Source organism: Meleagris gallopavo, chromosome 28, assembly GCF_000146605.3.
Source record: "Meleagris gallopavo isolate NT-WF06-2002-E0010 breed Aviagen turkey brand Nicholas breeding stock chromosome 28, Turkey_5.1, whole genome shotgun sequence".
Classification (NCBI taxonomy): domain Eukaryota; kingdom Metazoa; phylum Chordata; class Aves; order Galliformes; family Phasianidae; genus Meleagris; species Meleagris gallopavo.
In genome coordinates this window covers 2,569,063-2,593,079 of record NC_015038.2, presented here as the reverse complement: position 1 = coordinate 2,593,079, position 24,017 = coordinate 2,569,063, and the positions used below count along the sequence as shown (strand labels likewise).

General features: G+C 56.0%; 4 protein-coding genes across 6 annotated transcripts; 3 read left to right on the top strand and 1 right to left on the bottom strand.

The window, feature by feature from the left end:
- Window positions 1–75: 75 nt before the first annotated feature.
- On the top strand, window positions 76–3,761 carry AVPR1B (arginine vasopressin receptor 1B). Its single transcript, XM_003212935.3, has 2 exons — window positions 76–2,013; window positions 2,683–3,761. Exons 1-2 carry the CDS (start codon window positions 1,035–1,037, stop codon window positions 2,979–2,981), a joined length of 1,278 nt encoding a protein of 425 aa, XP_003212983.2. The 5' UTR covers window positions 76–1,034; the 3' UTR covers window positions 2,982–3,761.
- On the bottom strand, window positions 3,007–8,696 carry RHEX (regulator of hemoglobinization and erythroid cell expansion). 3 transcript variants are annotated; one of them, XM_010724195.3, is made up of 7 exons: window positions 7,641–7,919; window positions 6,802–6,858; window positions 6,419–6,507; window positions 5,561–5,668; window positions 5,095–5,159; window positions 4,574–4,827; window positions 3,007–3,974 (listed from the first exon to the last, which is right to left on the bottom strand). In XM_010724195.3, exons 2-6 carry the CDS (start codon window positions 6,825–6,827, stop codon window positions 4,615–4,617), a joined length of 501 nt encoding a protein of 166 aa, XP_010722497.1. In that variant the 5' UTR covers window positions 6,828–6,858; window positions 7,641–7,919; the 3' UTR covers window positions 3,007–3,974; window positions 4,574–4,614. The 3 variants fall into 3 exon arrangements, with proteins under 3 accessions (XP_010722497.1, XP_010722496.1, XP_031412828.1); XM_010724194.3 differs by lacking the exons at window positions 3,007–3,974; window positions 7,641–7,919 and adding an exon at window positions 8,289–8,696 and having other exon boundaries at window positions 3,981–4,827; XM_031556968.1 differs by lacking the exon at window positions 3,007–3,974 and having other exon boundaries at window positions 3,981–4,827; window positions 7,641–7,898.
- A 1,703-nt stretch (window positions 8,697–10,399) lies between these two features.
- CTSE (cathepsin E) lies at window positions 10,400–14,054 on the top strand. The gene is made up of 9 exons (XM_010724192.1): window positions 10,400–10,507; window positions 10,703–10,859; window positions 11,491–11,608; window positions 12,230–12,348; window positions 12,430–12,629; window positions 12,856–12,978; window positions 13,061–13,202; window positions 13,446–13,544; window positions 13,648–14,054. Exons 1-9 carry the CDS (start codon window positions 10,434–10,436, stop codon window positions 13,810–13,812), a joined length of 1,197 nt encoding a protein of 398 aa, XP_010722494.1. The 5' UTR covers window positions 10,400–10,433; the 3' UTR covers window positions 13,813–14,054.
- A 2,924-nt stretch (window positions 14,055–16,978) lies between these two features.
- On the top strand, window positions 16,979–20,279 carry RAB7B (RAB7B, member RAS oncogene family). Its single transcript, XM_003212919.4, has 6 exons — window positions 16,979–17,319; window positions 18,306–18,367; window positions 18,616–18,742; window positions 18,825–19,040; window positions 19,114–19,239; window positions 19,538–20,279. The coding sequence occupies exons 1-6, from the start codon at window positions 17,179–17,181 to the stop codon at window positions 19,616–19,618; spliced, it is 753 nt and encodes a 250-aa protein (XP_003212967.2). The 5' UTR covers window positions 16,979–17,178; the 3' UTR covers window positions 19,619–20,279.
- The last annotated feature ends 3,738 nt before the right edge of the window (window positions 20,280–24,017 follow it).

The window sequence follows — 24,017 nt, the reverse complement described above, 5'->3', positions numbered from 1 at the left end:
TGCTCTTTATTGATTTGTGGGCTGGTTGGGTTTTTTTTTCTTGGTTTTCTTTCGTTTCTTTTGCATTGCCCTCTATTAATCTCCCAGCAAAGCAGCTGTCTGATCACAACCGCAGCAAATTGCATCATTCCCCAAAACACCTCCTGTCACCAACTCACAGAGGCTCTTTCCTATGATAGGTAGCTTATGCCCTTAGGGTCTCTTATAAGGATGAATGTCTTTTAATTAGACACAAACTGGGCTCATTTATGGTTATTAGAGGTGATCTGCAAATCTTTACTCTGCAAATAATTGCCTCTTACGGGCACCTGAATGGTGATATCACACCCAGTGGGGCAGAGCCGTGCACACACCGATCAATGTGGGGCAGGGAGCTGCTGGGAAGAAGCCTCTCCCAGTGCACTCCTTTTGTTTGCTGCTGTATTTCCCCCGAAAAGTAATAACTCCACAAACAGATGCATATCTCTATTTCTTCTTGGCGTAAATCAACAGCCAGGAGGAGAAAACCAAAGCTTCAGTGTTGCAAAACAATGTGGAACGGCACGTGTATACGTAATATATATTGGTGGAGTTCAATGAAGAGGGGCTGCAGGTGGGGGGAGCAGCACAGCTCCTCAGAGTCAGGATCACAGCTCTGATTGCAGCAACGCAGCAGCTGGAGGCAGGCGGGGGGGGAAAGGGGGGATCCCACTATAAATCCCTGCCCGCAGTGCTCACTGCAGGGATTTTGTGTGCTTGGTTCTCTGGTGTCCTGCCTGCTTCCTGGAGGGAAAAGGCCAAAGGGATGCAGCCTCTGTTGCTGTCACTGCACTAAAAAGAAGGGAAAAAGAGGAGCTCTCCTACAATTAAGGGATAGAGGTGGATTGCAAGATGAACCGTGCAGGGAGATTTAAGCATCTAGGAGTGCTCAGTGCAGCCCAGATCAAAGGCTGAGCCGGGATTGCTGCACCCCTACAGGAAACCCACGCCGAGTGGGTGCACAGGGACAGAGGTGACAACCAGCCACAGCGCTGGGGGACACGCAAAGGAGTGGGATGGAGCCGGGCTGGGACTGGAACAGCTCTCACAGCAGTCAGACCACGCACAGCACAGAGCTGCAGAGCTCTCAGCCCCCAGCTGGGACCCCCAACCGGACCCTGCTGCAGGGTCGGGATGAACAACTGGCCAGGGCAGAGGTGGGGGTGCTGGCAGCCATCCTGCTGGTGGCCACCGTGGGCAACCTGGCCGTGCTGCTGGCCGTGTGCCGCCCTGGGAGGAAGCTGAGCCGCATGCACCTCTTTGTGCTGCACCTGGCACTCAGCGACCTGGGCGTCGCGTTCTTCCAGGTGCTGCCTCAGATGCTGTGGGAGGTGACGTACCGCTTTGTAGGGCCGGATCTGCTCTGTAGGCTGGTGAAGTACCTGCAGGTGCTCAGCATGTTCGCCTCCACCTACATGCTGATGGCCATGACGCTGGATCGCTACGTGGCCGTGTGCCACCCGCTGCGCGCCCTGCGCCAGCCCAGCCGCCAGCCCTGCGCCATGGTTGGGGCTGCGTGGCTGCTCAGCTCCTTGCTCAGCACCCCTCAACTCTTCATCTTCTCCCTCCGGGAGGTGAGGCCGGGCTCAGGGGTGCTGGATTGTTGGGCTGACTTCGGTTACCCATGGGGCGCCCGTGCCTACATCACCTGGACCACGCTGTGCATCTTCCTCCTGCCCGTCGGCATCCTCACCGCCTGCTACAGCCTCATCTGCCGTGAGATCTGCAAGAACCTCAAAGGCAAAACGCAGAGCTGCGTCCCCGTGGCAGGAGGGCTCCTTGCAGCCTCCCCCAGCGCTCCGTGCTGCGGTCAGAAGGGCACACAGTGCCACTCCGGGCAGCCCTCGCGTGTCAGCAGCGTGCGCACCATCTCCCGCGCCAAGATCCGCACGGTGAAGATGACATTTGTCATCGTGGTGGCCTACGTTGCCTGCTGGGCTCCCTTCTTCAGCATGCAGATGTGGTCGGTGTGGGACGAGGATGCTCCTGATGATGGTGAGTAGTGGTGGGGATGAGCCCTTTGTGTTTTTAACAAGCAGGAGCCCACTTATTTTCTCGAGCAGTTATTTTTTCTTGGCAAAGCACTGCTTAACTCCCCGATAGCGGAGCCAAATCATTTTCTTTTCTCCATCAAACCCATTGAAAACCGATGACTTCTGACCAGCAGCTGTAGGGAGGCATCAAGTTGTTATGCAAACTTTTTGCCATGTGTCTCTGCCCTCATTTGGGAGTTTGTTCTAGGAGCTGCTGTGCTCCCGTGTGGCTGCAGGGAGAGTTTAATCTGTGCAGCTTCCCCCCTCGTCCATCTGGAGGGATTGCTGCTCTTTTGCACAGAGCATCGAGTGCCCATTGGGCTTTTGCTGAGCCAGCTGCAGAGCTTGGAGAAGCTGATTTGGGATTCCATTAGTATCTCTCCTGGCCTGCTTGAGGCATTGCCCAGCCTGCCAGCCCCCTGGGAGGTGCTGTGGCAGCAGACTGAGGGAAGCAGCGGGTCTGAAAGCTGCCAGCTGCCACCCCAGCAATGGGATGGGAGTAGGACAAGAGGGAATTTTTAGCACTGAAGCCACAGAGAACCCCTCAGAAGCCCTGAGCTCTGCACGCTGAGCCCCCTTCACCCTGAGCCCACTCCAGAGGAGGTTTACACCCCCCTTTTTGCCTCCCCAGAGTCCGCTGACGCAGCCTTCACCATCACCATGCTGCTGGCCAGCCTCAGCAGCTGCTGCAACCCCTGCATCTACATGTTCTTCAGCGGGCGCCCGCGGCAGGATGCAGCACGCTGCCTGGCCCTATGTGGCTGCCCCAAATCCGCACCACGCAGGCAGGGCTCAGCCGGCAGCCTGTGCAGCAGGAGGACCACCATCCTCAGCCATGGCCTCAGTGCTGCCATCCCCCTGCACAGGGGCAGTGGCACCAACCTCAGCCCCCCCGAGGAGGAAGCGGTGACCGAATCGGGCACACTGTAGGTTGTGGTGCTGCTGTGACACCGTGGACAATGGCACTGCAGGACTGTCTCCCCTTCTGGTAGCTCCACCAGGAGCTGTGTCCTTAACCCAGAAGGTATCACCAGCCTTCTTGTCCTGGTGGGTTTTGCTCCTGCATGCACTGCGTCTGCTGTGTGCATCGGGAGATGGAGGCAGCCCACCACTATGTGCAGCTTTCACCCCTCCATGCACTATGATGCATCCCCATCCACCACCCTGCTCCCCTCCGTGCTCATTACCCAGGCATCTGATGGGGATGCTGCATCAGCGCTTCTTTTTGGAAAGACCCTTTTATGAGAGTTTTGGGTGTTTAACAGCTGTCAGCAAAGCAGGCTGAGCACAGCAGGAGGCATTGCAGCCACATCTGCTCGAGAGCTCCTTGCAGTCACATTGCCATCTCCCAGCCTCATGGTTTTGCTGGTGGAGCAGCCAATGCAAACGGCTTCCCCCTGCCCTGTGGCTCTGCACATGTCCCCAGGCCTGCAGCAGACACAACCATTGCATTGCATTGCATTGCTCTTTGCAGCATTGCACTGCACCAGGTATTTCCCCTCTGCAGTACTGCAATGCAGTAGTACAAGCACCCCAAATGCAGCACAGACACTGAGGAGATGCCTGAAAGAGCCCTGGCCCACCTCCACCTCACCCAGGCAGATCCTGCCTCCCTCCCACCAGGTTTCTTCTTCCTGCAGTCAGCAGCCATTGCACACTGCTGCTCTGCACTGCTGAACAGCTGCTGCACATTAAAGAACCGTTCTCAAATCGCTGCTGCTGCTTTTGTCTTATTTAGCGAGGAGCAGAGCACCTGCAGGGCACAGGACCTGGAGGCAATGGGATTTCTTCCTTCTGTCCCTGCAGCATCCCAGGTGAGCCATGGTTGGTCACATCGAGCTGCAACTGAGGTGGGAGCCACACTCACCCTGGGGTGGGCACAGCTTGGGTGGGGAAGATCACCTCCTGCACCCCACATGTTTGCTGCAGGGAAAGCAAAAGGTGAGAGGCAGGGAAAATGCAATGCAGTGATTTACTCATGCATAGATGCCGTAGTCCCATCCTGCTTCTCCCACAACCAGAGGGGATTTAGAGCCCCAGTGATCTCCAGCAGCTGAGAGAGGCAATGCCTACAGTGCCCACCCCAGTGCCAGGTGATGGGCTGATGGGGCCCTGAGGGGGTTTAGCATCTGAGGAAAATGGGGTGCAGGGAGGAGGGTTCAGTGTGAGGGCAGGAAGGGTGAAGCCGGTGGATGGAGTGTATTTAAAAGGTTTTTATGACAGCAATCAGCAAAGGAAGCATTATTCACGGGATATGTCACCCCAATGGAGAGGTGTTTTGGAAATGATTGCATTTCCCTCTCTTACCCACATCCTGCTGGGGGAGCATTTGCTTTCACAAGATGAGAAAACGGCGTTCACACACATGTGCAGAGCTTGTGGCAGTCTGAGAAGGAGCGTTTCCCACAGGGAGGTGTGGGGCAGCCCCACATCACCCCACACCCACAGCCTTCGACCCCGAGAGATCCCTGGGGGAGCTGCACCATCACAGGGAATGGCAGCAGCCCTGTGCCAGCACTGACCTGGGCACAGAGCGGTGGCTGCTGTGGGACCCCAGGGAGTGTCACAGCTTCACCTCTGTGTACTCGATGGACTTGGATGCCACAGGGCTGGAGCAGGTCCAAAAATCTGCTTTCTTCTTTTTTGGGTCCACGTTGACGTAATCAGCGCCGATCTTTATGTTCTCATAGTTCCTATCAGAGCCTGAGCCGTGGCCTTTCCCCGGGAACAGCACGGATGTGTAGTTGAGGTTTTCCTTTGAGCAGGTTTTCCTTTCCTGGGGGAGCAGGCACAGTGCTGGGTCAGACAGCAGCACCTCAGGGTGCCTGCATCCTGGAACAGAAACGCACACCGTGCCCTGGCACCCCCATCACCCATGGGGACATCCTTCTGTCAGCACTGCATGGGGCAGGGGACAACACCTACAGTTGTACCACTGGTTATTTTAATACACCTCAGTGTGTTTGCCTTCATCGTGCTGCCACGGCTGTAGCAGCTGTGATTGCTTCTGGCAGAGCTCTGCCCATGGAGCACAGCTCCGTACCTGTGGGTGCAGAGAGCTGCTGTCCGAGTCCTCTGAGGTCTCTGAAGACGTCTCGCTGCTCCCTTCTAAACGGGACATGTATCCCAGAAATGTGTAATCAGGGGGAAAAAGCAATTAGAGAACAGTGTGAGAAGCAGAAGCGGCCGCCTCTGTGCTCCCCATCGTTAGCAGTGACACACACATGGGAATGCTCTCAGTCCATAATAATGCTCAAGGTGAAAAGTGAAAACGCAGATGACACAGTGTGATCCCACCCCATCCACCCCCCTGCCCACCAGCAGTGCCCACAAGGAGCAGGAGAGGCCCGAAATGCACACAGCTGCTGCACACAGTGCATGGCTGCAGACTGCCTGCTCCGCATTGGCACCCGGAGGAGCTGCACTGAGCAGCTCTGTGTAAGCACTGCACAAAGCACAAAGCACAAAGCACAAAGCAACGCATGGCCGTGCTGCAGGGTCCCCCTTACCCATATAGTTTGGTTGTTGCACCCCCTCCCCTCTAGCTGAAGAGATGGGTGGTTGCTGGGGCTGTGCTGTGGGACCACTGCTCACCTGTGCGCTGCAGCAGTGCCTGTCTGCAATGGGGGGAAGGGTTCAGCCCTTTGCTGCAGCTCTGAGCCAGCTGCAGCCCCCCCTTCACCCCTCCAGTGTCATTTGGGTGCTTTCTCTCCCCAGTTTCCTTGCAGTTTCCTGCACAGCTCATCCCCCCTCCGCTCCCCAAAGCCAGCTAGGTGCGGGCCGTAGCTCAGCAGCAATTATTATTTTGTATTGGAGTGGGCAATTGTCTGTCAATTCAATTACTGAGCTGATGAAGTGTGCTCCCTGTTCTCTGTGATGTCAGACTCCAAAGTCAAATCAGCACATCAGGGACCCTTCCCATGTATAAGTTTGGATCTGCTTTGACCCACAGGCCCGGCAGAGCACATGTTGTGTGCAGATGTGGGCAGCATTTCTTTTCCTGCTGGAAATCACAGCTCCATCTGGATTCTGATATTGCAAATTGATTCCGTCATTGTTTCCCCACCGCTCTTCTAATCGGAGCAATAACACAAAATGTTTTTGCAACAGCATTGCATCCCGGGCTGTGCAACTCCATCACTGTGCATGGCTGCTCTGCTGTGCTGAGATCAATGCGGCCCCACATCGGTGCTGAGCAGGGGGGTCTGATGGGTGTAGGGGTGACCCAATGCCCCATAGCAGGAGAGAGAACCAGGGCTGGACAAGGTGCTGGGGGTGCCTCGGGGATGTGGGTGCTGAGGCTTTGGGCAGATCCCTTTCCCTCTCTGAGCTGAGGGCTGATAGAGGAGCTCAGGACAGTGCGTTACCTATTTTCCTGCTGAGCATGATGTAAAGCAGCAGCAGGAGCAGAGCGTTGAGCAGCAGGGTCACAGCTGAGGTGGCGACAGGAACCCACCTGAATGGGAGAAAAGGATTTTGCCCAAATGAAAGAAATATCGGAATTATTTTAAATCTTTTGGCACCGCTTTGGCTGACATGGCCTCCAAGCCTGTTCAGCCCAAAGTTTGCCAGCAGAGGTTTTGGTTTTGCTTTTCATTCGTAACTCCCCAGGCTCCACACCCTTCATTCTGAGGTCCCATCCCAAGTAGGGATTTTGAAAACCCCAAGCAGCAGTGATGCAGAGGGCTCCCACCGACCTTCAGCCCAGACCCCGAGCCCCAGCTGTGCCATGGGGCCGTGCAGCACTCACCACTCACAGTGCTCCATCTCCGTCATCAGTGTGGTGCCAGCAACGTCCCCGAGGTTCCTGGAGACAGACAGACAGACACGGGCAGCCCCACACACCCCTATGCTCAGCCTTCCCCCTGCCCTTATCCCCTCAGCTCTATCTGCTCCCAGCACGGAGCTTCGGGGCTGATAGCAGCCCCACCACCGCCAGCTGCAATGCATCCTCCTTGCTTTAATCCTCTTTCACATTTCTTCTACTTTTTTTTTCTTTTTTTTTCCTTTAATCTGCAAAAAAATACTCAATAACTCTCATCTGGAGACAAAAATAAATCGTAGAAGAAAGTAACCAAAAGGCAAAGCTGTGCTTGATGCTTCACTGCCGCCCGCCGGGCACCTGAGAGAGGATTTTCCAAGTGCTGCAGGAAATCATTTGCTCAAATCCCATTGCAAATGGAGGAGTGCACTTCCCTTTAACTGTGCTTGAAACACCCCGGATTTCATTGCAGGTGAGTGCCTCAATCCTGCTGAAGCTGACAGGACTTAAAGCCCAGCAGATAATACGTGTGCCTGAAGCGGGCTTGGGATTTTTGGCCGTACTGCTTGAGGATTTATAATGAAGGACAGCAATCAAGAGCCTTCATTTCATGAGTGCTCACTCGCAAAAAAGTGCCCTCGGTTTCCATGCAGAGGTATCTTCAGCTAAAGCTTAGAGACGGTGATTAAAGGAGCCATAGTGATGTGAGTGATAAATGCAGATCGACAGAGCAAAAGCCCATCCATCCCATGGGCCAAAATCCCAAAGATGTATTTCCAAGAGTAAAGCATCAGAAAGTCATCGTTCCCCTGCACCATTCCACTTACCCAACCCTTGGGCACCTGCTGAGCTAGGAGTCCATGTCTTGGCAGGACTTTCCCCCTCCCTTATTGATCTGAGCTCACCCCAAATACCCTCCTCAGATGGCCGTCGTTTGAGTGGCTCATTTCCTATTTTGGTGCAGGAGATGCTGCAGCAGCAGATAGCAATCTGAGAATTGAACTGCTTAGAAGGAAACAGCAAACCAGGACCCAAACCCAAACACCAGCAGCAGGCAGCCTCTTTGCTGGGGTGCACTGAGATGGAAGAGATTACGCACAGATGTGCCTTGAAATACCTATTTTGCAGATAAGGGCTGCAGCACATGTACTTTTTTGGTGTCTCAGGGGCTGCGAGCCCCCTCCTGCCCACCCCCAGTGTATTAACTCCATCTATAGCAAGATGCCCCATTGCACTCAAGGTTTGTAGAGCACTTGGCTGGTTGAGCTGCGAGTGCAAGATGTCTACTCTCAATCTGAAGGTAAGCAAACCCACGGCGTTGCCCCAAATGACTTCAAACCTATTCCTGCCTGACCTTGGCACTCAGTTTTAGCACTAGAGCACAGCACAGCACAGAGCACAGCACAGCCCCAGCACAGCCCCGTGCTGCCCAGCACCACACTGAGCGCGGCACGTTGGGTGCCCATTGAGTTTACCTGGGGTGCAGAGACCTCCGTCTGTCCGTCCTGCCTTCGGGGCACTGAGCAGATGGATGGGATGCTCTGCAGATGTCAGGGATGTTTCTGGAGCATTTTTGGTGGATGTTTGCCTGCAGCTGGTGCAGCAGTGCTCACTGACAGGGCCCCGGATGCGGTCTCGCTTTGCCCCCAAAAGTGATGGCACCAGGTTCCATGACGCCTGCATGCATTCATTTAAATATTTTGGGGTGTTTCTCTGCTGTAGGTTGGGCCCCAGGCTGGGAAATCTGCAGCCCCACAAAGCTCCCACCGCCCAACTGCACCATGTGCTCCCATGGGCAGCTCTAACGCAGGGAGACAATGTTGGTCCACTGCAAGCAGGGCACACAGAACAGCTCTGGGTACAGAGGGGTAAACGCTCCACGTGAGCCCCCCCATGAACCCCATCACCACCAGGTGAGGAGGTTGAGCTGGGCACCCCAGAGCTGTTGGGTGATTCCATTGGTCTCAGCCTTCACCCATCAGCTGCTGTTGCTGTGGGTAAATATTTAGCTGGAGTTTGGGTGTTTATCGCTCTCTGAAATAAAAATATTTCTTTTTTTTCAGTGCTGCTGTTACAGGGTTTTACTCTTTCTGTGATATGCAAACAGATTAGCAGGTGGGAGATGGATTTGATAATCAGAGGAAAAAGGCTTTTCAGAAGGTGATGCTCAGGTATGATGTGAATCACTCATTGCTAATAGTGGAAGTGGCTGAAGGAAAGGAAATACAAAGAAAAAAGAGAATGCAGATAACCTATTTTTAGCCTGAGAGCAGTTTTCTTGTAATGAGTCAGGTGCCATAAATGGAGCTGAGGGGAGGTCTCTTCCCACCCACACTGCATCCCTGCTCCCTGTGGCCATTCCAGCTCTGACCCAAGAAGGGATCTTTTCCAGTACCAAACGTGGAGCACTCAGCCCATGCTCCCCACACAGCCTGAGTACAGGAGGGGTTTATTATGGGATTTCCAGTGGATAAGTCACATCTGGAGCAGTGGATGTGCTGCTGTGCCTCCTTGGCTGCAGATGACTTTTGGCTGATCTTCCCCTTGCTGCAATTATTTTCCTTATAGGAAGGGTTGCTTTTTTTCTAATCCTTTATGTCCCACATATTACTGGGACAAGGAGAAAAGATGCATGGAACTGTAGGGAAAGGAGTATGAAACAGTGTCTTAAGTATGATAGGGATGATTTTGTGCAAGGGCTGCTCAGTGGAAAGGCTGCAGCCGCCAGCCTGGGTGCAGGGAGGTGGGGACACACAGCAGATCTGCTCCTGGCCTAGGATCCAGCCCAGTGTTAGCAGAACCACCTCCATCCATCCCAGTACAGAGCATTCCAGGTGACTGCCGTGCATTTATGGACCCCTCAGTGCTGATTGCTTTGCCATTAATTAAATAAGATTAAATAAAACGGTCTAACCACGATAAATGGGAAATTGATTAGCGCTGCGCTAGGGGTAGAAATGCTGTTAATAACACGAGTGCTGCTCACACCTCTCTCTGTGGCATCCATCATCAGTCACTGCAGGGCCACAAACATGGGAAACAACCACAGGAAGACAAAGCCTCAGCAGCAGATAGGAGCTGTGTTTGTTCATTAGCATCCTTTATTTGCATTCTCAGATGCTTAATGAGATGGCTGTCCAGTGTTAAACAGAAACCACTGAGGAAGAACCCATCAGTGGCTGTAAGGCAACATGTAACTGCTCCTAAAGCAAAGCAGCTTCTTGCCAAAGCCCGTGCTTGGATGACAAAAAGCAAAGCTGCAGATTCCTGAGCCGCTCATCAAGGCTAATTGAGCTCTGCCTTTTCGAGGCAGCTCGGCACCATCTGAATGTCCCCTTCCTGCAGCCCTAGTGAAAGAATACTGGGATGGGGAGGAAAAAAACAGCGGGGGTGCTCAGAAGTCCCCCACTGCCCACCTCACATAGAGCCCCACATGGCCCAGACCCCTCGCTGTCCCCAGCAACCTGGCGCTCTGACCTGACCGAGAGGTGCCCAGTGATTCATTGCCACAGCCAAAGCCCAGTGTTGACACGGAGAGGGGCGTTATCGCTGATAGCGCGGGGCGAGGGTGTACCTGTTGGTATAAGAACCACCTCGCCGTGCAGCTCTGCACCGCCGCCATGCACAGCCTTCTCCTCCTCCTCCTCCTCCTCCTCGCCGTGCTCTGCATCGCCCCATGCAGCGGCTTGAAGAGGTAAAAGGGATTGCAGGGTGCCGGTGGGTTCCCGGGGAGGGAAGTGCTGCTATCTCCCATACAGGCACTGGGAGGTGAGGACGCAGCTGAGAGCTGCATCAGCACTGGGAGATGCTCAGGGTGGGTGCAGGGGCACAGGGACTGCAGCATCCCGAGCCCTGTGCCCATGCAGTGATGCAGACCCGCGCTCTGCAGGGTGACCCTGACGCGGCACCGCTCCCTGCGGAAGTCACTGCGGGACCGTGGGCAGCTCTCCCAGTTCTGGAAGGCCCACAGGCTCGACATGGTGCAGTACACACAGGACTGCTCGCTCTTCGGGGAAGCCAACGAGCCCCTCATCAACTACCTGGATGTAAGTGCAACGGAAGTGGTGGCAGCCCGGAGCGCCCTGAAAGATTGCTGTGCTGCATGAGTGCTCCTGAATGCCCAAATCCTTCTCAAATAAATCTGCTCCCGCGCAAGGAACGAGCTGCAGCATGCCTGGGATGGTGGCTGCCTGCACCCAGCTGCTCCTTTTGTTCCTGCAGATGATGCTGAGCACAAACAAGGCAGCGTGTTCATTGCCAGCCCTCCTCCTGCTTGTTCTGTGCTACCCACCCAGGCCCAGGGAGCCAAATTCCCCTTCATCTGCAGCAAAGAAGGCCTCTGCACAGGGGATGCACGGGCAGGGGCAAAGGGGGTCTCCAGAGCCCTGTGTATTATTTGCATGTCTATGGTGGGGAGTGCAAGGGGACCCTACCTTGCAACCCTGAGGGAAGAGGCTCGTGCCCACACCCACCATCCTGCCTTTGTTCTCAGCTTGCATTGCTGTTCCGTAAATATTTGGCTTCTCTCTTCCCTCTGCACAATGCAGCCCAGGCAGACAAACGCTTCACAGTGCAGCCATCCTCACACTGATCCCTATTCACCCCACACACAGCCCCTCTGCCAGGGTGCTTTGCGGCACTGGTGGCCAACAACAGCTTCTGCTCTGCCTTTCCCAGATGGAGTACTTCGGGCAGATTTCCATCGGGACCCCACCCCAGAACTTCACGGTGATATTCGACACGGGCTCCTCCAACCTCTGGGTGCCATCCATCTACTGCACCAGCAAAGCCTGCAGTGAGTAGGGGATCCCTGAACCAGTCAGACTGTGCAAAGTGGCCCCAGTGGGGCCATGGGGTCAGAGCAGCAGCAGCAGGATGCAGGAGGTGCAGTGTTTGCACTCTGCATGGGGTGCAGTGGGGATAGGAGCAGCGTGGGTTTATTTGCTCGGCAGCAATCACACCACCAGGACCCGGTACCATCAGCCCGTGGGAGATATCGGCCAGGCTCTTTGGGCCATTCTTATGGGAGGGCCTTTAAGCAAACAAGGAGAGATTATAGCACATAATGTGGATGGTCAGCAAGGAGCTGAGTGGCAGGAACAAGGCAGGCATAGAGACCACGTTGCTGGGCTGGGTGCCCAGGGTTGGGCTGGGGACAAGTGCTGTGCTTGTTTGAGCTCCCAGCACTGCAGCACATCACGCAGCAATGCCCTGCAAAGCACAAAGGGGCTGGGGAACGAAGCCAGAAACAGCACAGCCTGCAGTGATGGGCTGCAAGAATCGCTGTCTGTGCACTGGGAATAGCACTGGTGACCATCGGCTCTCACTGAATACTGCACAAGCTCACCCTTCCCCCAGCAAAGCCCCCAAAACACCCCTGCATGCCCACTTTTCTGGCAAGCTGCTCTCTCCCCAGCCAATCACGCCCGCTTCCAGCCATCACGCTCCAGCACCTACCAGCCCTTGGGCCTCCCCATCTCCCTCCAATATGGGACTGGCAGCCTGACTGGCATCATCGGCTCTGATCAAGTCACTGTGAGTCGTGTTCAGGTCCTCTGCTCTGAGTTGTGACATGGGATGTCTCAGAGCCATCAATGAGCCCCGTCCATCCCATAGGTGGAAGGCATGACCGTGTGCAACCAGCCCTTTGCAGAGAGCGTCAGCGAGCCAGGAAAAGCCTTCCAGGATTCGGAATTTGATGGGATCCTGGGGCTGGCGTACCCCTCGCTGGCCGTGGATGGGGTCACCCCTGTCTTTGACAACATGATGGCCCAAGATCTGGTGGAACTGCCCATCTTCTCTGTCTACATGAGCGCGTAAGGATGTGGTTCTGGTGCAGGTGTTACTTTTAGGGAGCAGCAGGGGCTGCTGCAACAGGATGGCAAGGAGGCTTTTTGGAAGCGTGCTGAGCATCACAGAGCTCAGACCATACCAGAGTGAGGCTAAAACCCTTAGCATCCGTGGGAAGCATACAGGTATCAACCCATATTTTTTTAAGATGGAAAAGGAAAATAAATGGCTCACATCCCCCCCTTCCTCCAGGAACCCGGACTCCTCCCTGGGTGGAGAAGTGCTCTTCGGGGGCTTTGATCCCTCCCGCTTCCTGGGCACCCTGCACTGGGTGCCAGTCACAGTGCAGGGCTACTGGCAGATCCAGCTGGACAAGTGAGTGGGGCCGGGCAGCGTGGAGGCTTGGGGTCCCTTCCAGTTATCCCCAGTGCTCCCCATCTCTTGCACCCTCCCGCAGTGTGCAGGTAGGGGGGACGGTGGTTTTCTGTGCCAATGGCTGCCAGGCCATCGTGGACACCGGCACGTCTCTGCTCACTGGTCCCACCAAGGACATAAAGGAGATGCAAAGATATATTGGTGCCACACCTATGGATGGTGAGGTGAGAGCGAGGGGGAGAGCAGGGGCAAAATCCTGGGGATGGGCACTGCTGGGAGGAGTGCTTCAAAGGATACCCGAAGGAGGGTAACACTGTGTGCTGGGGCACTGAGGCATTCCTATCACAGCAAAGATTTCTGCATTCATTGCTACCCATGTGCTAACGTCAGGGGACCACTGCCAAGGTGGTGGTGGGGGAAGAGGAATGCACAGTGCTGGCATGTGAGCCATCCCCATTTTCTTGCAGTACGTCGTGGACTGCAGCCTCCTGAGCTCGATGCCCATCGTCACCTTCACCATCAACGGGATGCCCTACTTGCTCTCTGCCCAAGCCTACACCCTCATGGTACCCACAGCTTCCACCTGCTGGGTTCCCAGGACCCCAAATCCCCCTTCCTTCTCCTTCTGTGTGCTCTTGGGTTGACCCCAGCATCGCTTTCTCCCTGCAGGAGCAAAGTGACGGCATGGACATCTGCCTCAGCGGCTTCCAGGGTATGGATGTCCCCCCTCCTGCCGGACCCCTCTGGATTTTGGGTGACGTTTTCATCCGACAGTATTATTCCGTCTTCGACCGTGGAAATAACCGGGTGGGCTTCGCGCCCGCTGCCCCTTAGGGCTGTGAGTCCTATGGGGTGGGAGGGAAGTGGAGCCGCCGGGCTGCGGTCGCAGCCACGAGTGGGGCAGGAGCTGCTCAGCGCCATGGGGATGGAGAAGAAGTCCCCAACCCGGGGAGTGCAGAGCACACAGAGGTTCACCCCGTGCCGAGGAGTGCACACAAAATGCCTTGGGCGGCCCTGCGGAGCACGCCCTGCAGATTGTCATTTTTTGAACACGGCTCAATAAATGCTTTGGTAAAACAGAACCCGGAATGGTGCCATTCCTAAAGCAGTGATCCTGCAGGTCTCTGTTGCCCCAGCCTGTGTCTTCCTCCCCGTGCACCCACAATGCTGACTGTGCTGGAGTGAGCTGCAGGACGAGACCGTGCTGTTCATTTGGTCTGGAGGGTCGGCCTTTGTGGTCTGTCACTGGGATTTATGCAGTGGAAGAAGTGGAAAGTTTGCTCAGAAAACCCCGGGAGGTGGATCTGGGCAGGACAGGGGCTGGGAGGGCAGAGCTCAGCAGCAAAATGCATGGCTTCAGCGGGCTGAGCTGCTACCAACAGAAAAGGAGACCATTATGAGAGCGAAGCAACACCAGGGCTCTTTCTGTGCCACAAAACTCCCCGCACAGCAGGTGATTTCCAGCAGATTTTCCTTCGGTCCCCCGAGGCGCTTTCAAAGGACTGTGGTTTGTGGGTGCACAAAGACACAGAGCTGCGTGCTGCCAAATCTCTGCAGCCAGCACAGTGGGTTGGGGGCTGCGGGGGTCTCAGGGAGCTGCATCCTTCCCCAGGAGCCACCATGTGATTGCTGACAGTGCAAGGGATGCGGGTGATGCGTGATGGCTCATGCATGATGCATCCTGAGCACATGGGCAAGTGCAGGGAAGGGTTATTTTTATCCATGGCTCTGCACAGCTTTCCTTGCTGCTGCGGGGCTGAGCTCAGAGCAGGGCTGGGGGTCGGGTGCCCAGGTCCCCCTGCAGCGATTCCAGAGCAAAGCTGAATGGTCACTGAAAAGCTCAGAGCTGGAAGTAAACACTGAGGCTTTGGATTTTTGTTTGCCACAAAAGGAAATATCTGCCTTACTTCGAAACACTGATTGTGCTGCTGACCAGCATATGGTTTCTGTAACTATTTGCTGTATTGACATCACCTTTCGCCGTGCTTCACCCAGGCACCACGCAGATAAGGTGCAGGGGCAGCTGGACAAAGGTCTGCTCTCCTCCTGCAGCTCCTGACAGCTTAACACTTTGCACACCACGGTGCTGCTGAGCATTGCAGGACCTGCCCATCACCATGGCCATGGGTGAGGGGGAGGCATCCAGCACAGCGAGGGACCACTTTGCGTCCCTAAGTGATGGTGGCACTGCCTGGACCTATCCAGGATCACTCCTCCAGTGCCATCTGCTCCTGGGATTCCAGAGCATCCCATGCCCCCTTGGTGGGTTTCAGAGAGGGAGAAGACAGCAGAGGTGGACAGAGGTCCATAGCTCTCAGCACCCAGCTGATGCTCAGGGGATGTTGCTCCAGCAATATCTCAGTAGGGATCTCCCTTTGTCCCTGGAGAGCAGGAATAGCTGCACGACACATAGAGAACACGTTGGTCAATGGGATGCCTTTTACTTTCTTCCCCTTCCCTCATTCTGTAGCCTCTGCTTGCTGCAGAGAATGACGTGTCCTCTCTTTGCCCACATGAGCCCCTCCTCTGCCTGCAGCCATCCTGTGCCTCATTGTTTCCCAGCTGCAAGCCCTTCCTCCTTGTCACAGGGCACAAACTCCCACACTTTGCCCTCAGAATTGCTGACCATGGGTGAAGCAAGCAGGACTGTAGCTGTGGTTGCAGGAGCTGCTGAGCAGTCAAGAGAGCTGTCACGGCATCAGCCCGCAGCACTGCTTTGCGCTGCACTGCACAAAGATTGCCCCAGCTGCTCTGAGAGTGGTGACGAGAGCAGGAGCCCAGGAAAATTCCTTTTCAGCAGAAACCATGCAAAAGCAGAGCTGCCACCGGCCCAGGCTGGGCTTCTGGTGGGTCCAGGCCCTCCTGCACAAAAGCAGAAGTGGGCATCAGCTGTGGTAATGCAACCACACAGCCCATCTCTGGTGACATGGAGACACGGGGATCATCTGACCGGTGAGCATCACCCATTGCCAGGCTGATGGGCACATGGGAAGGAGGAGGACAGGGAGATCTGGGGCAACAGACACTACTGAGTCCTCCTGCAAGGGCAAAAGTGAAGCAGCACAACCAGAAGGCTGCAAACAGGGACCAGGAGAAGGCAGGAGAGAGCTGCTCTTGGAGTGTGCCATCCACCAAACAGAGAGCTGCCTGCAGGCCGGTGGCTCAGGTGCTTCTCCACCTCCCCACCCCTCCCTGTGCCTGCCCTGTGGGGGAAAGGCAGAGTTTCTGGCCAGACAGGTCCCAAAATTACACCTGGGAAGGAGGAGGAGAGTTTGTCCTGCTGAACACAACGATCTCTTAGATCCCATAAGGAGCATCTGCAGATAGAAGGGACAGAGGGTTTAGGGCTGTCCTCCAACAGGGAGCATGTGAGGCTGCAAGTGGGAAGCTCCAGCCTTGCTGAGCGTGAGTCACTGCTGGGCTGTAATCTGGTGCTGGGGACAGCCAGCAAGCAAAGCAAAAAAATGAGTGCAGGCAGCAGAAATGCAGCAGCCTGTGGCTGCTGTTCATGGTAGGGGAGCCTGGGGGTTCACAAAAGGGGGTGGGGAAGATCTGAACCCTCCTGCACACCTGGCAAACGTTCCGGACCTGCCCCTGCATGCCTGCATCGCCCCCGGGCACTGCTCCTACTGCCAAGCACAGCTCTGCAGCCGTGGCACTGCGGGGTTCTTGTGATGTCTCTGCAGCACACACCTCACACTGGGTCCCGATGCTCATGGGGGGATGTCTCAGGGCTTGGGAGCGGCTGCGTGCTCCCCGCTCAGTAGATCTGTTTTGCTGAGCGAGGAGAGCAATAAAATCCTCTTCGTTCTGCTGCACGCGTTCTGCTCCAGGAGCTGCAGCCGAATCTGAGCATAGGGCTCCTAATGTCATCGTTCCCTTCTTCCGAGCTGTGCATGGGATGGCAGCGCACACGTGGGCGCTGGCTGAGCATGAACGCGGCGCGACCAGCAGGGCTGCGAACTCTGCTGCTCCGGACCTCGCCTGCCTGCGAAAGGAGACGCAGCTGCAAAGAGCCCCTGAGATGGGGGAGCGGACCGTTGCAGCCCCCGCTTCTTCCAACCCCACCGCGCTGCTCAGCGGAGCAACCGAGCAAAGTCCGTGCCGATTCCCGTGCAATAGAGCGATGCTGAGCGCCAGGATCCAGCCCAGCCCCGCAGAACCACCGCCCGCCCCGCAGCTCCCGGCCCCTTCGTGCTGATGTCACGGCGCGGGGGAAAGCAGCCGCCCTCCCTCGAGCAGAAGGAACCAACGCTGGGGCCAACGCCGTTTCCTGCTCCTCCTCTCGCTCTTCCCAAAAGAACTCAGCACCTCCGGCCCGGGAGGACGATGCCCCAACAGGTGGGTGCGCAAACCTCAGACCTCTTCGGAGCAAAGCTTTGGGATACGCACGGGGCAGGATATAGAACTGCCGGCCCTGGGAAGGCTGGCACGGGGACAGGGAGGGCTGGGTGAGCTTCGGCACGGGGCTCGGTGAGCATCGTGGATGGGGTGGGTGGGAAAGTTGGGATTCGGGTGGGCGATTCGTCCTGGCGGAGGAAGCGCGCTGCTCACGCCCCGTGTATGGAGAGCTGCGCGGAGCCGGACAACGCATCGGGAAAAAATGCAGGGATTAGTGAGTGCTTCCAGGGCTTTCCTGACAGAGCAGGGCTGGCGCTGCGGTGCGAACGGCGCCGGGAGGGAAGGATGGCACTGCTCGCTGACCCTGCTGGGGAGGGGGTGCTGCGGTGCTCGGGGCTTGGTGCTCGCATGGGACTACGCAGAAATCCAAAGCAAAGCCCCCTCCTGTTTCGGGCTCTTCCTACAAGTGCTAAAGAGGCAGCAAAGGGCTCAAGTCCCTGACACGGGCATTGCCCTCAGCAGTGATTATTAACCAGGACTGAAGCTGTCCCCGAGGTCACATCTCCCCCACGAGCTCCTGCCTTTCAGAGCACTCCTGAAGTGCTCGGAGCAGCCAGGCAATGCCACCCAGCCACGATCTCCTTTCGTAAATGCAATTCCCCCCTCCCTGTTTGTCAGGTTTATGGAGAGGGAATTGCACTTCAGAAGGAGACAGAAGGGCTGGGAGGTTTCTCACGGCAGGCTTTCACATGGCAGCATGTCCAGGCGTGCTGCGAGCAGTCCCAGGTGGTGATGTGGGCTGGGCTGGCACAGGGGGTTCTGCTCCCAGCACTGCTCCTGGCACAGCTCAGTTCACATTCTGTGGTGCTGAGGGGGTAGGGGGAGGGGCTGCAGGGGCCGGCAGCTGCTCCTGCACCTCCAGCACTGGATCTCACCAAGGTTGTTCCTTTGCCAGCACTCAGTGTGTGACCCTTCTCATCCCGCAGGGCCCATCCATGGACGCCAGCAAAAAGGTGGATCTGAAGATCATTATCATAGGAGCTTTAGGGTAAGGAGCCACATGGATCCCTGGGGCTGCTGAGTCTCTCTGTGCTTTTAAGCAATGCAAAAATCCTTCTAAACACTGCGTACTGCCCAAACCCCATGCTGTACCTGCAGGGAAGGCAATGGGGGAACCCCATGCATTCCCCAGTCCGGGATCCTATGGTTGCACAGCCCTCATGCTGTCTGCACCCAACCCCTCAAGCCTGGCTCTGCAGCTTACAGCCCTCACCTGTGTCCCTTCCATCCCACCAGTGTGGGCAAAACCTCCCTCCTGCACCAATATGTGCACAACACCTTTTATGAAGATTACCGCACCACGCTGGGCGCCAGCATCCTGACCAAGGTCGTCGCAGTGGACAAAACCCCCCTGAAGCTGCAGGTGAGGCACTCTGCTGCCCTGCACCCGTGATACCCGTGTCCCCAAATGCCTGTTGGTGCGTCCGTGCCTTTCTCTGCCCTAGATCTGGGACACGGGGGGACAGGAGAGATTCCGGTCCATGGTGTCGACCTTCTACAAGGGCTCTGATGGATGCATGCTGGCCTTCGATGTGACAGACAGGGAGTCCTTTGAGTCCCTGGATAACTGGAGAGATGATTTCCTGGAGAAGGTCATCCCGAGGGATTACGACTTCCCCATGGTCGTGTTGGGGAACAAAATAGACCTCTGTGACCGGCAGGTAGGGGTGGTGGGGAGCACGGGGACAGCAGGTAGTGGCCGTGCAGAGCTGTGACATGGATCCCTTCCTGCAGGTGTCCAAAGAGATCGCCTCCGCCTGGTGCAAGGAAAAAGACATCCCTTACTTCGAAGTCAGCGCCAAGAACAACATCAACGTGGCACAAGCTTTCGAGACGCTCGCCAAGCAAGCCCTGACCACGGTGAGCACTGCCTGCTCCGTGCAGCCGTCTCTAACAAGTCGGGAAGCAGCAAGAATCGCTGTCGCTCTTCTCACGGTGTGCCACCACTGTCCTCTAGCGGCTGTCCTTCGTGTCCCCGTGTCGCCAAATGGGGCGGTGGCTCCGCTCCGAGCCGAATCCCTCTTGCCTGGATTTTGTCCTTACCCACAAACTGGGAGCGAGCCTGCGCTGCTTTCTCCTTGGCTCACATTCATCTGTTTGTGCTCAGGCTGAGGCAGCTCCGCTCATCATTTCCCTTCTCTGTATTGTTTTTTTTCAGTATAAAGGGATTTACGAGAGTTATTTAACCGACTCCATCAAGCTCACTCCTGAAGACAAACCCACCAAGAGATGCTGCTGAGTCCAGCACCGGAGCTGTGCTGTGATCTGCACACGTGGCTGAGCATCCCAGGCACCCTGGGGCTGTGATGCCAACGCCGGGATCCTGCCTGGGTCTCCGTGTCCCCTGGCTGTGCCAGGGCTCTGCCAAGCCTGGATATGGGATGGTTGGTCACCTCCTGATGTGCCCAGGCTGGGCTGTGCACCCAGGTCCTGCTGCTTGGATCTGCTCTCCCAAATCAGCCACCGAGGCACAGTGACCCCTGGTGAACTCTGTTCTCCACCCACCTGGCACCCAAACACACATCCCTGCGGTGCCAGCGACCCTGCAGTAACGGTGCCAGGATGCTGGGCAGTGCCTCTGGGGCATGGGACATCCTCCAGAGCATCGCTGGGTGACTGCAGCCTTCACCATGCACAGACCCCCAGCACTCACAGCTGCTCCCAGGAAAGGAGAGGGGCCGCTGGGTGGCACACAGCTCTGAGAGCACTGCATCCCCCCAGGCTCGGCTGCTTCACCCATCACCGCACTGTGCCTCAGTTTCCCCCACTCACACACACCCTCTGTAAAATGTCTTCCGTTTCCCACCTCGTTGGTGAGGATCCTCTGTAAAGCACTTTGTCAGGGATTTATTATTATTTTTTTTTCCCTAAGAAAATTAAATATTTCCTTTTTATTTCTACATTTGGTTGCAAAGTGTTCTGACAGCACAAGGAGCGGTCTGAGGTTGCAAAGCACTGCATCAGGAGCTGGGAGGAGGATGCTTTTGGGGGTTGTTTGTTTTTGTTGTTTTTTTTTCCTGTGCAAATTCTGGGGAGAAGTCACCCAGGGCACACAGTGGCATGGCCTTGGTGGAGCAGCTGTCAGCAGAGGGAGCCCAAAGGGAGCTGCACCCGCTACACTTCGGGCATAGCTCAGCTCCTGATGGGGCACCTTCCAGCAGCTGCACTGGGATACATCCCAGGGCTGGGGCAGAACAGCTGGTGGCTGCAGCCACCTCCTGCCACCATCCCATGCCGCCTTCCTTGCTGCATCACGAGCTGTCAGAACATGGAGTGATGCCTCTCTGGTGTCCCCAGCATGCAGCCTGCACTGTGTCCACCTATGGAGGTCTCCACATCAGGGCCTCCTGCATCCTCCAGACTCACTCCTGCAGGAGCCGTGCCCAGCATCACCCTCACCTCTCCCTTTGCAACAGCACCACTGCAGCTGTTCCCAGCCAAGCAATACCCATCCATGGCTGTGACATCAGTGTCAGCGCACCGTGTGCCTGCTGTGTGCAGGAGGCAGCAGGGCAGTGTGAAACCTGAGCATAGGCTGGGCGTGGGGCACTGGGGGTGCGGGGGCCCCAGCTCTGCAGTTCACCTGCCAGGCTCCAGCAAGGCATGCAGAGGTGTTCCATCCCCTCCTTACACAATGCTCTCAGCCTGTTTATTTGGGCACCAAGCCGGGGAGAGGATTTGTCCCTTAATATTCAGAGGAGAGAGGGATTAACATTTTCCTCCCCCACATTCTCTTTATCTGTGCCCCCAAAACAGACAGACAAAGGCCCCATCCCACAGCTGGCTGTGCTGCTGCCTGTCTGCAGTGAGATCAGAGCCCAGCATCACCCATGGGGTGCAGCACCCAGCCCTGGGCTGTGCATCACTCCAGCTGCAGCTCACCCTGCTTGCAATTGCCAGATGTGGTTCAGATGTAGCCTGGGAGATGGAGAAGCAGGGAGAGAAGGGCTGTTTTGGAGATAATGGACTCCAGCTGAAGGGGATGGAGAACAGCAGGGTGTTTGCTGCAGCTACAGACCACACACAGCTCCCCAAGATTTGTATCGTTGTCCTTTCTGAACTAACCAGAGCCACCCGGACTCAATCATGGGGTCATTCCCAAGCTGTGTGCTGGGTGGTCGGGGCAGGCAGCTGCTTCCCACTGCTGTGTGTGCAGAGCAGCTCCTGCAGCACAGCCATGGGATCGGGATGCCTGGGATGGTCGGAGCAATGCAAGAGGGTTGGGTGCCCAGGAAGGCTCCAGGAAGACCAGGAGACTCAATGGGATGGCTGGGTGCCAGGCAGGATGCTGGCAGGAGCCAGCAGAGGTGCTAAGCTGGTAACTCTACCCCACAACCGAAACGTGATAAAGGATGGGGGGAGGTTTGTAATGCGTGGGATTAACAAGGTCAGCTCTAGATTTTTTTCTCAGGGTGAAAATCAAAGGGAAAAATATTTGCCTTGTGTGACTCAGTGAGTTCCTATGTGGTCAGTGGCACCAGCTCATCCCAGCAGAGCGCCTTGAGCGTGGAGACCATACAGAAACCAGGCCGAACTGAGCTCTGCCCTCACTCCGTTGTGACCCTGCATTGCCATACTTCATGTCAGAGGTTTCCCAGCCCTAATGCTGGGCTCTGTGCTGTGCACCTTGCTGAGCTGCGGGCTCCCCTTCACTGACTGAAGCAATGCACAAAATTCAGTAGAACGCCCAGCTGAGGATGCTAATTCCCAAATGGAAAACCATGGGATAGAGCCTGTCCCTGTGCAATGGTTCTATCCCAAAGCAGAGCCCCATTAGCCCAGAGGTGGGCCTGACTGCATACAGTTTCAGCCACTTGAAGATGTTGCAATTGGTCTTAAAACAAACATGATAAACCCCCAACGTTCAAAGTTACGGGAAACCCTTCAAGAGCTTCAGATATGAAAAATAAGATGATGGCATCAAACAAAGCCTTACCTCTGCTTGCTTCCCATCTGTTGCTGTGCTGGGACAGTGCTCAGCCCCTGAACTGCTCACCTGCACTGCAAAGCACCCATGGCAGCCACCGACACCTGCTAAGGAGGTGGCATGAGGAAGGAGTCAGAGCAAATCATCTCTGATTTCACCATGCGCTGCCAATGTTACTAAGTATTTGGATGTTGATTCTTTGCCTCTTTACTCACTACTCCATTATTTCACTTCCAACCAGCCCTCAGCAAAGCCCACTGCAGGTGACACCAATGGCATTTTGGGGCACTGTGGGCACCACCAGCGATGTGCAATCAGCACGTGCCGTTCCCTATTCCTGTGCTCTGTTGTCCACCTGCTTACAGCACACACCAATGCTTCCCCTTCAAACCCACTCCTCGGGGTCCCCGCAGTGCCCTTTGTTCCCTGTCCCAGCCGTGTGTCACTGTGGGGTCACACAGGGCCGTGGGTCTCTGCCTGACCTGGGGCCATATGTGAGGCTGCACGTAGGGAGGATTAGGGGCTGCAGGCAGCGAGGGGATGTGCTGAAGTCAGCAGTGATCCACAGCTCCACACGCCCTTCCCAACACAGCAAAGCACTCCCTGGGTTCCTCCAGCACTGAGCTCTGCTCCTGGGACACGAGCTGGAGCTGGAGGATTTTCCACTCCTTCTACAATTAATGTCAATTTGGCAAAGCAGTTGCAAAAAATGCTGAGGGCCGTGCAGAGGTTGAATGACTGCAAGGTTCCCATAAGTGGGCAGCAAGAAGGACTGGTTTCACTGGGATGAAATCAAAGAAGGACAGGGACACAGGGCCCCACAGTGTACATCATCAGGATCCTCCTGCCCCAGCTCCACGTGTGTGTGTGGCTAGGTGCTGGCTTTGGTGCTACGGGTTACCTGCAGGTGACAGATGTGTACATGCATCTACATACACACGTACACACACGTGGATGTGTCGCTGCTGTCAGATGAGATGCTCACTGCACCCCAGATCCTCTGCTTTTCAGACCAGTCCTGCATGAACCAACGGCCCTGTAGAGCACGGGCAGATGTGACCCATGATGATCTGCAGCCCCGTGGGTGAACCCACCCACACTGACCAAAGGGAACACACAAAGTTCTTCCTCCTGCTGCCCTGGCAGCACACAGTGCCCCTGGGGATGCCAGCAGCCCACGAGCACCCACTGCTGAGCCTGGCTCAGAGCAGAGCCGCACACTCCTGCCACAGCTGTCAGGGTAGGTTTCATGCGAGCGAAACAACACATGGGCCTGAAATGATTTATTCAGGTGTAAAGGCATGCAGAGCAACAGCCCCAGCTCGCTGCTGGCCTCCTGTTGCTGGAGCTCAGCCATGGGCCTGGCCACGTCCCATCTGCAGCATTCATCCCAGCACCAGCAGGCTGAGCTCCCTAACCAGGGTGACAGGACCTCCAGCACGGCCATCCTCATCCCAAACACCTGAGTACTCCTGAAGACATTGACCTCAAAACCCTCAACAAAGAGGCATTTTATTTCACCGCTTATCTCCCATCACTTCAGTTGGAGCATTTTGGCCTTAATGAGTTGCCCAAGGCCATGCAACCCACAGCAGCAGTGCACCAAGAGCGATGGCTTCTGCCCTCTTGGAACCCCGATTGTTCTTCAGGTGCAGCCCCCAACGCCCCATATGCCAACCCCCCTCCCCCCCCCCCCATCCTCCCCATCCCA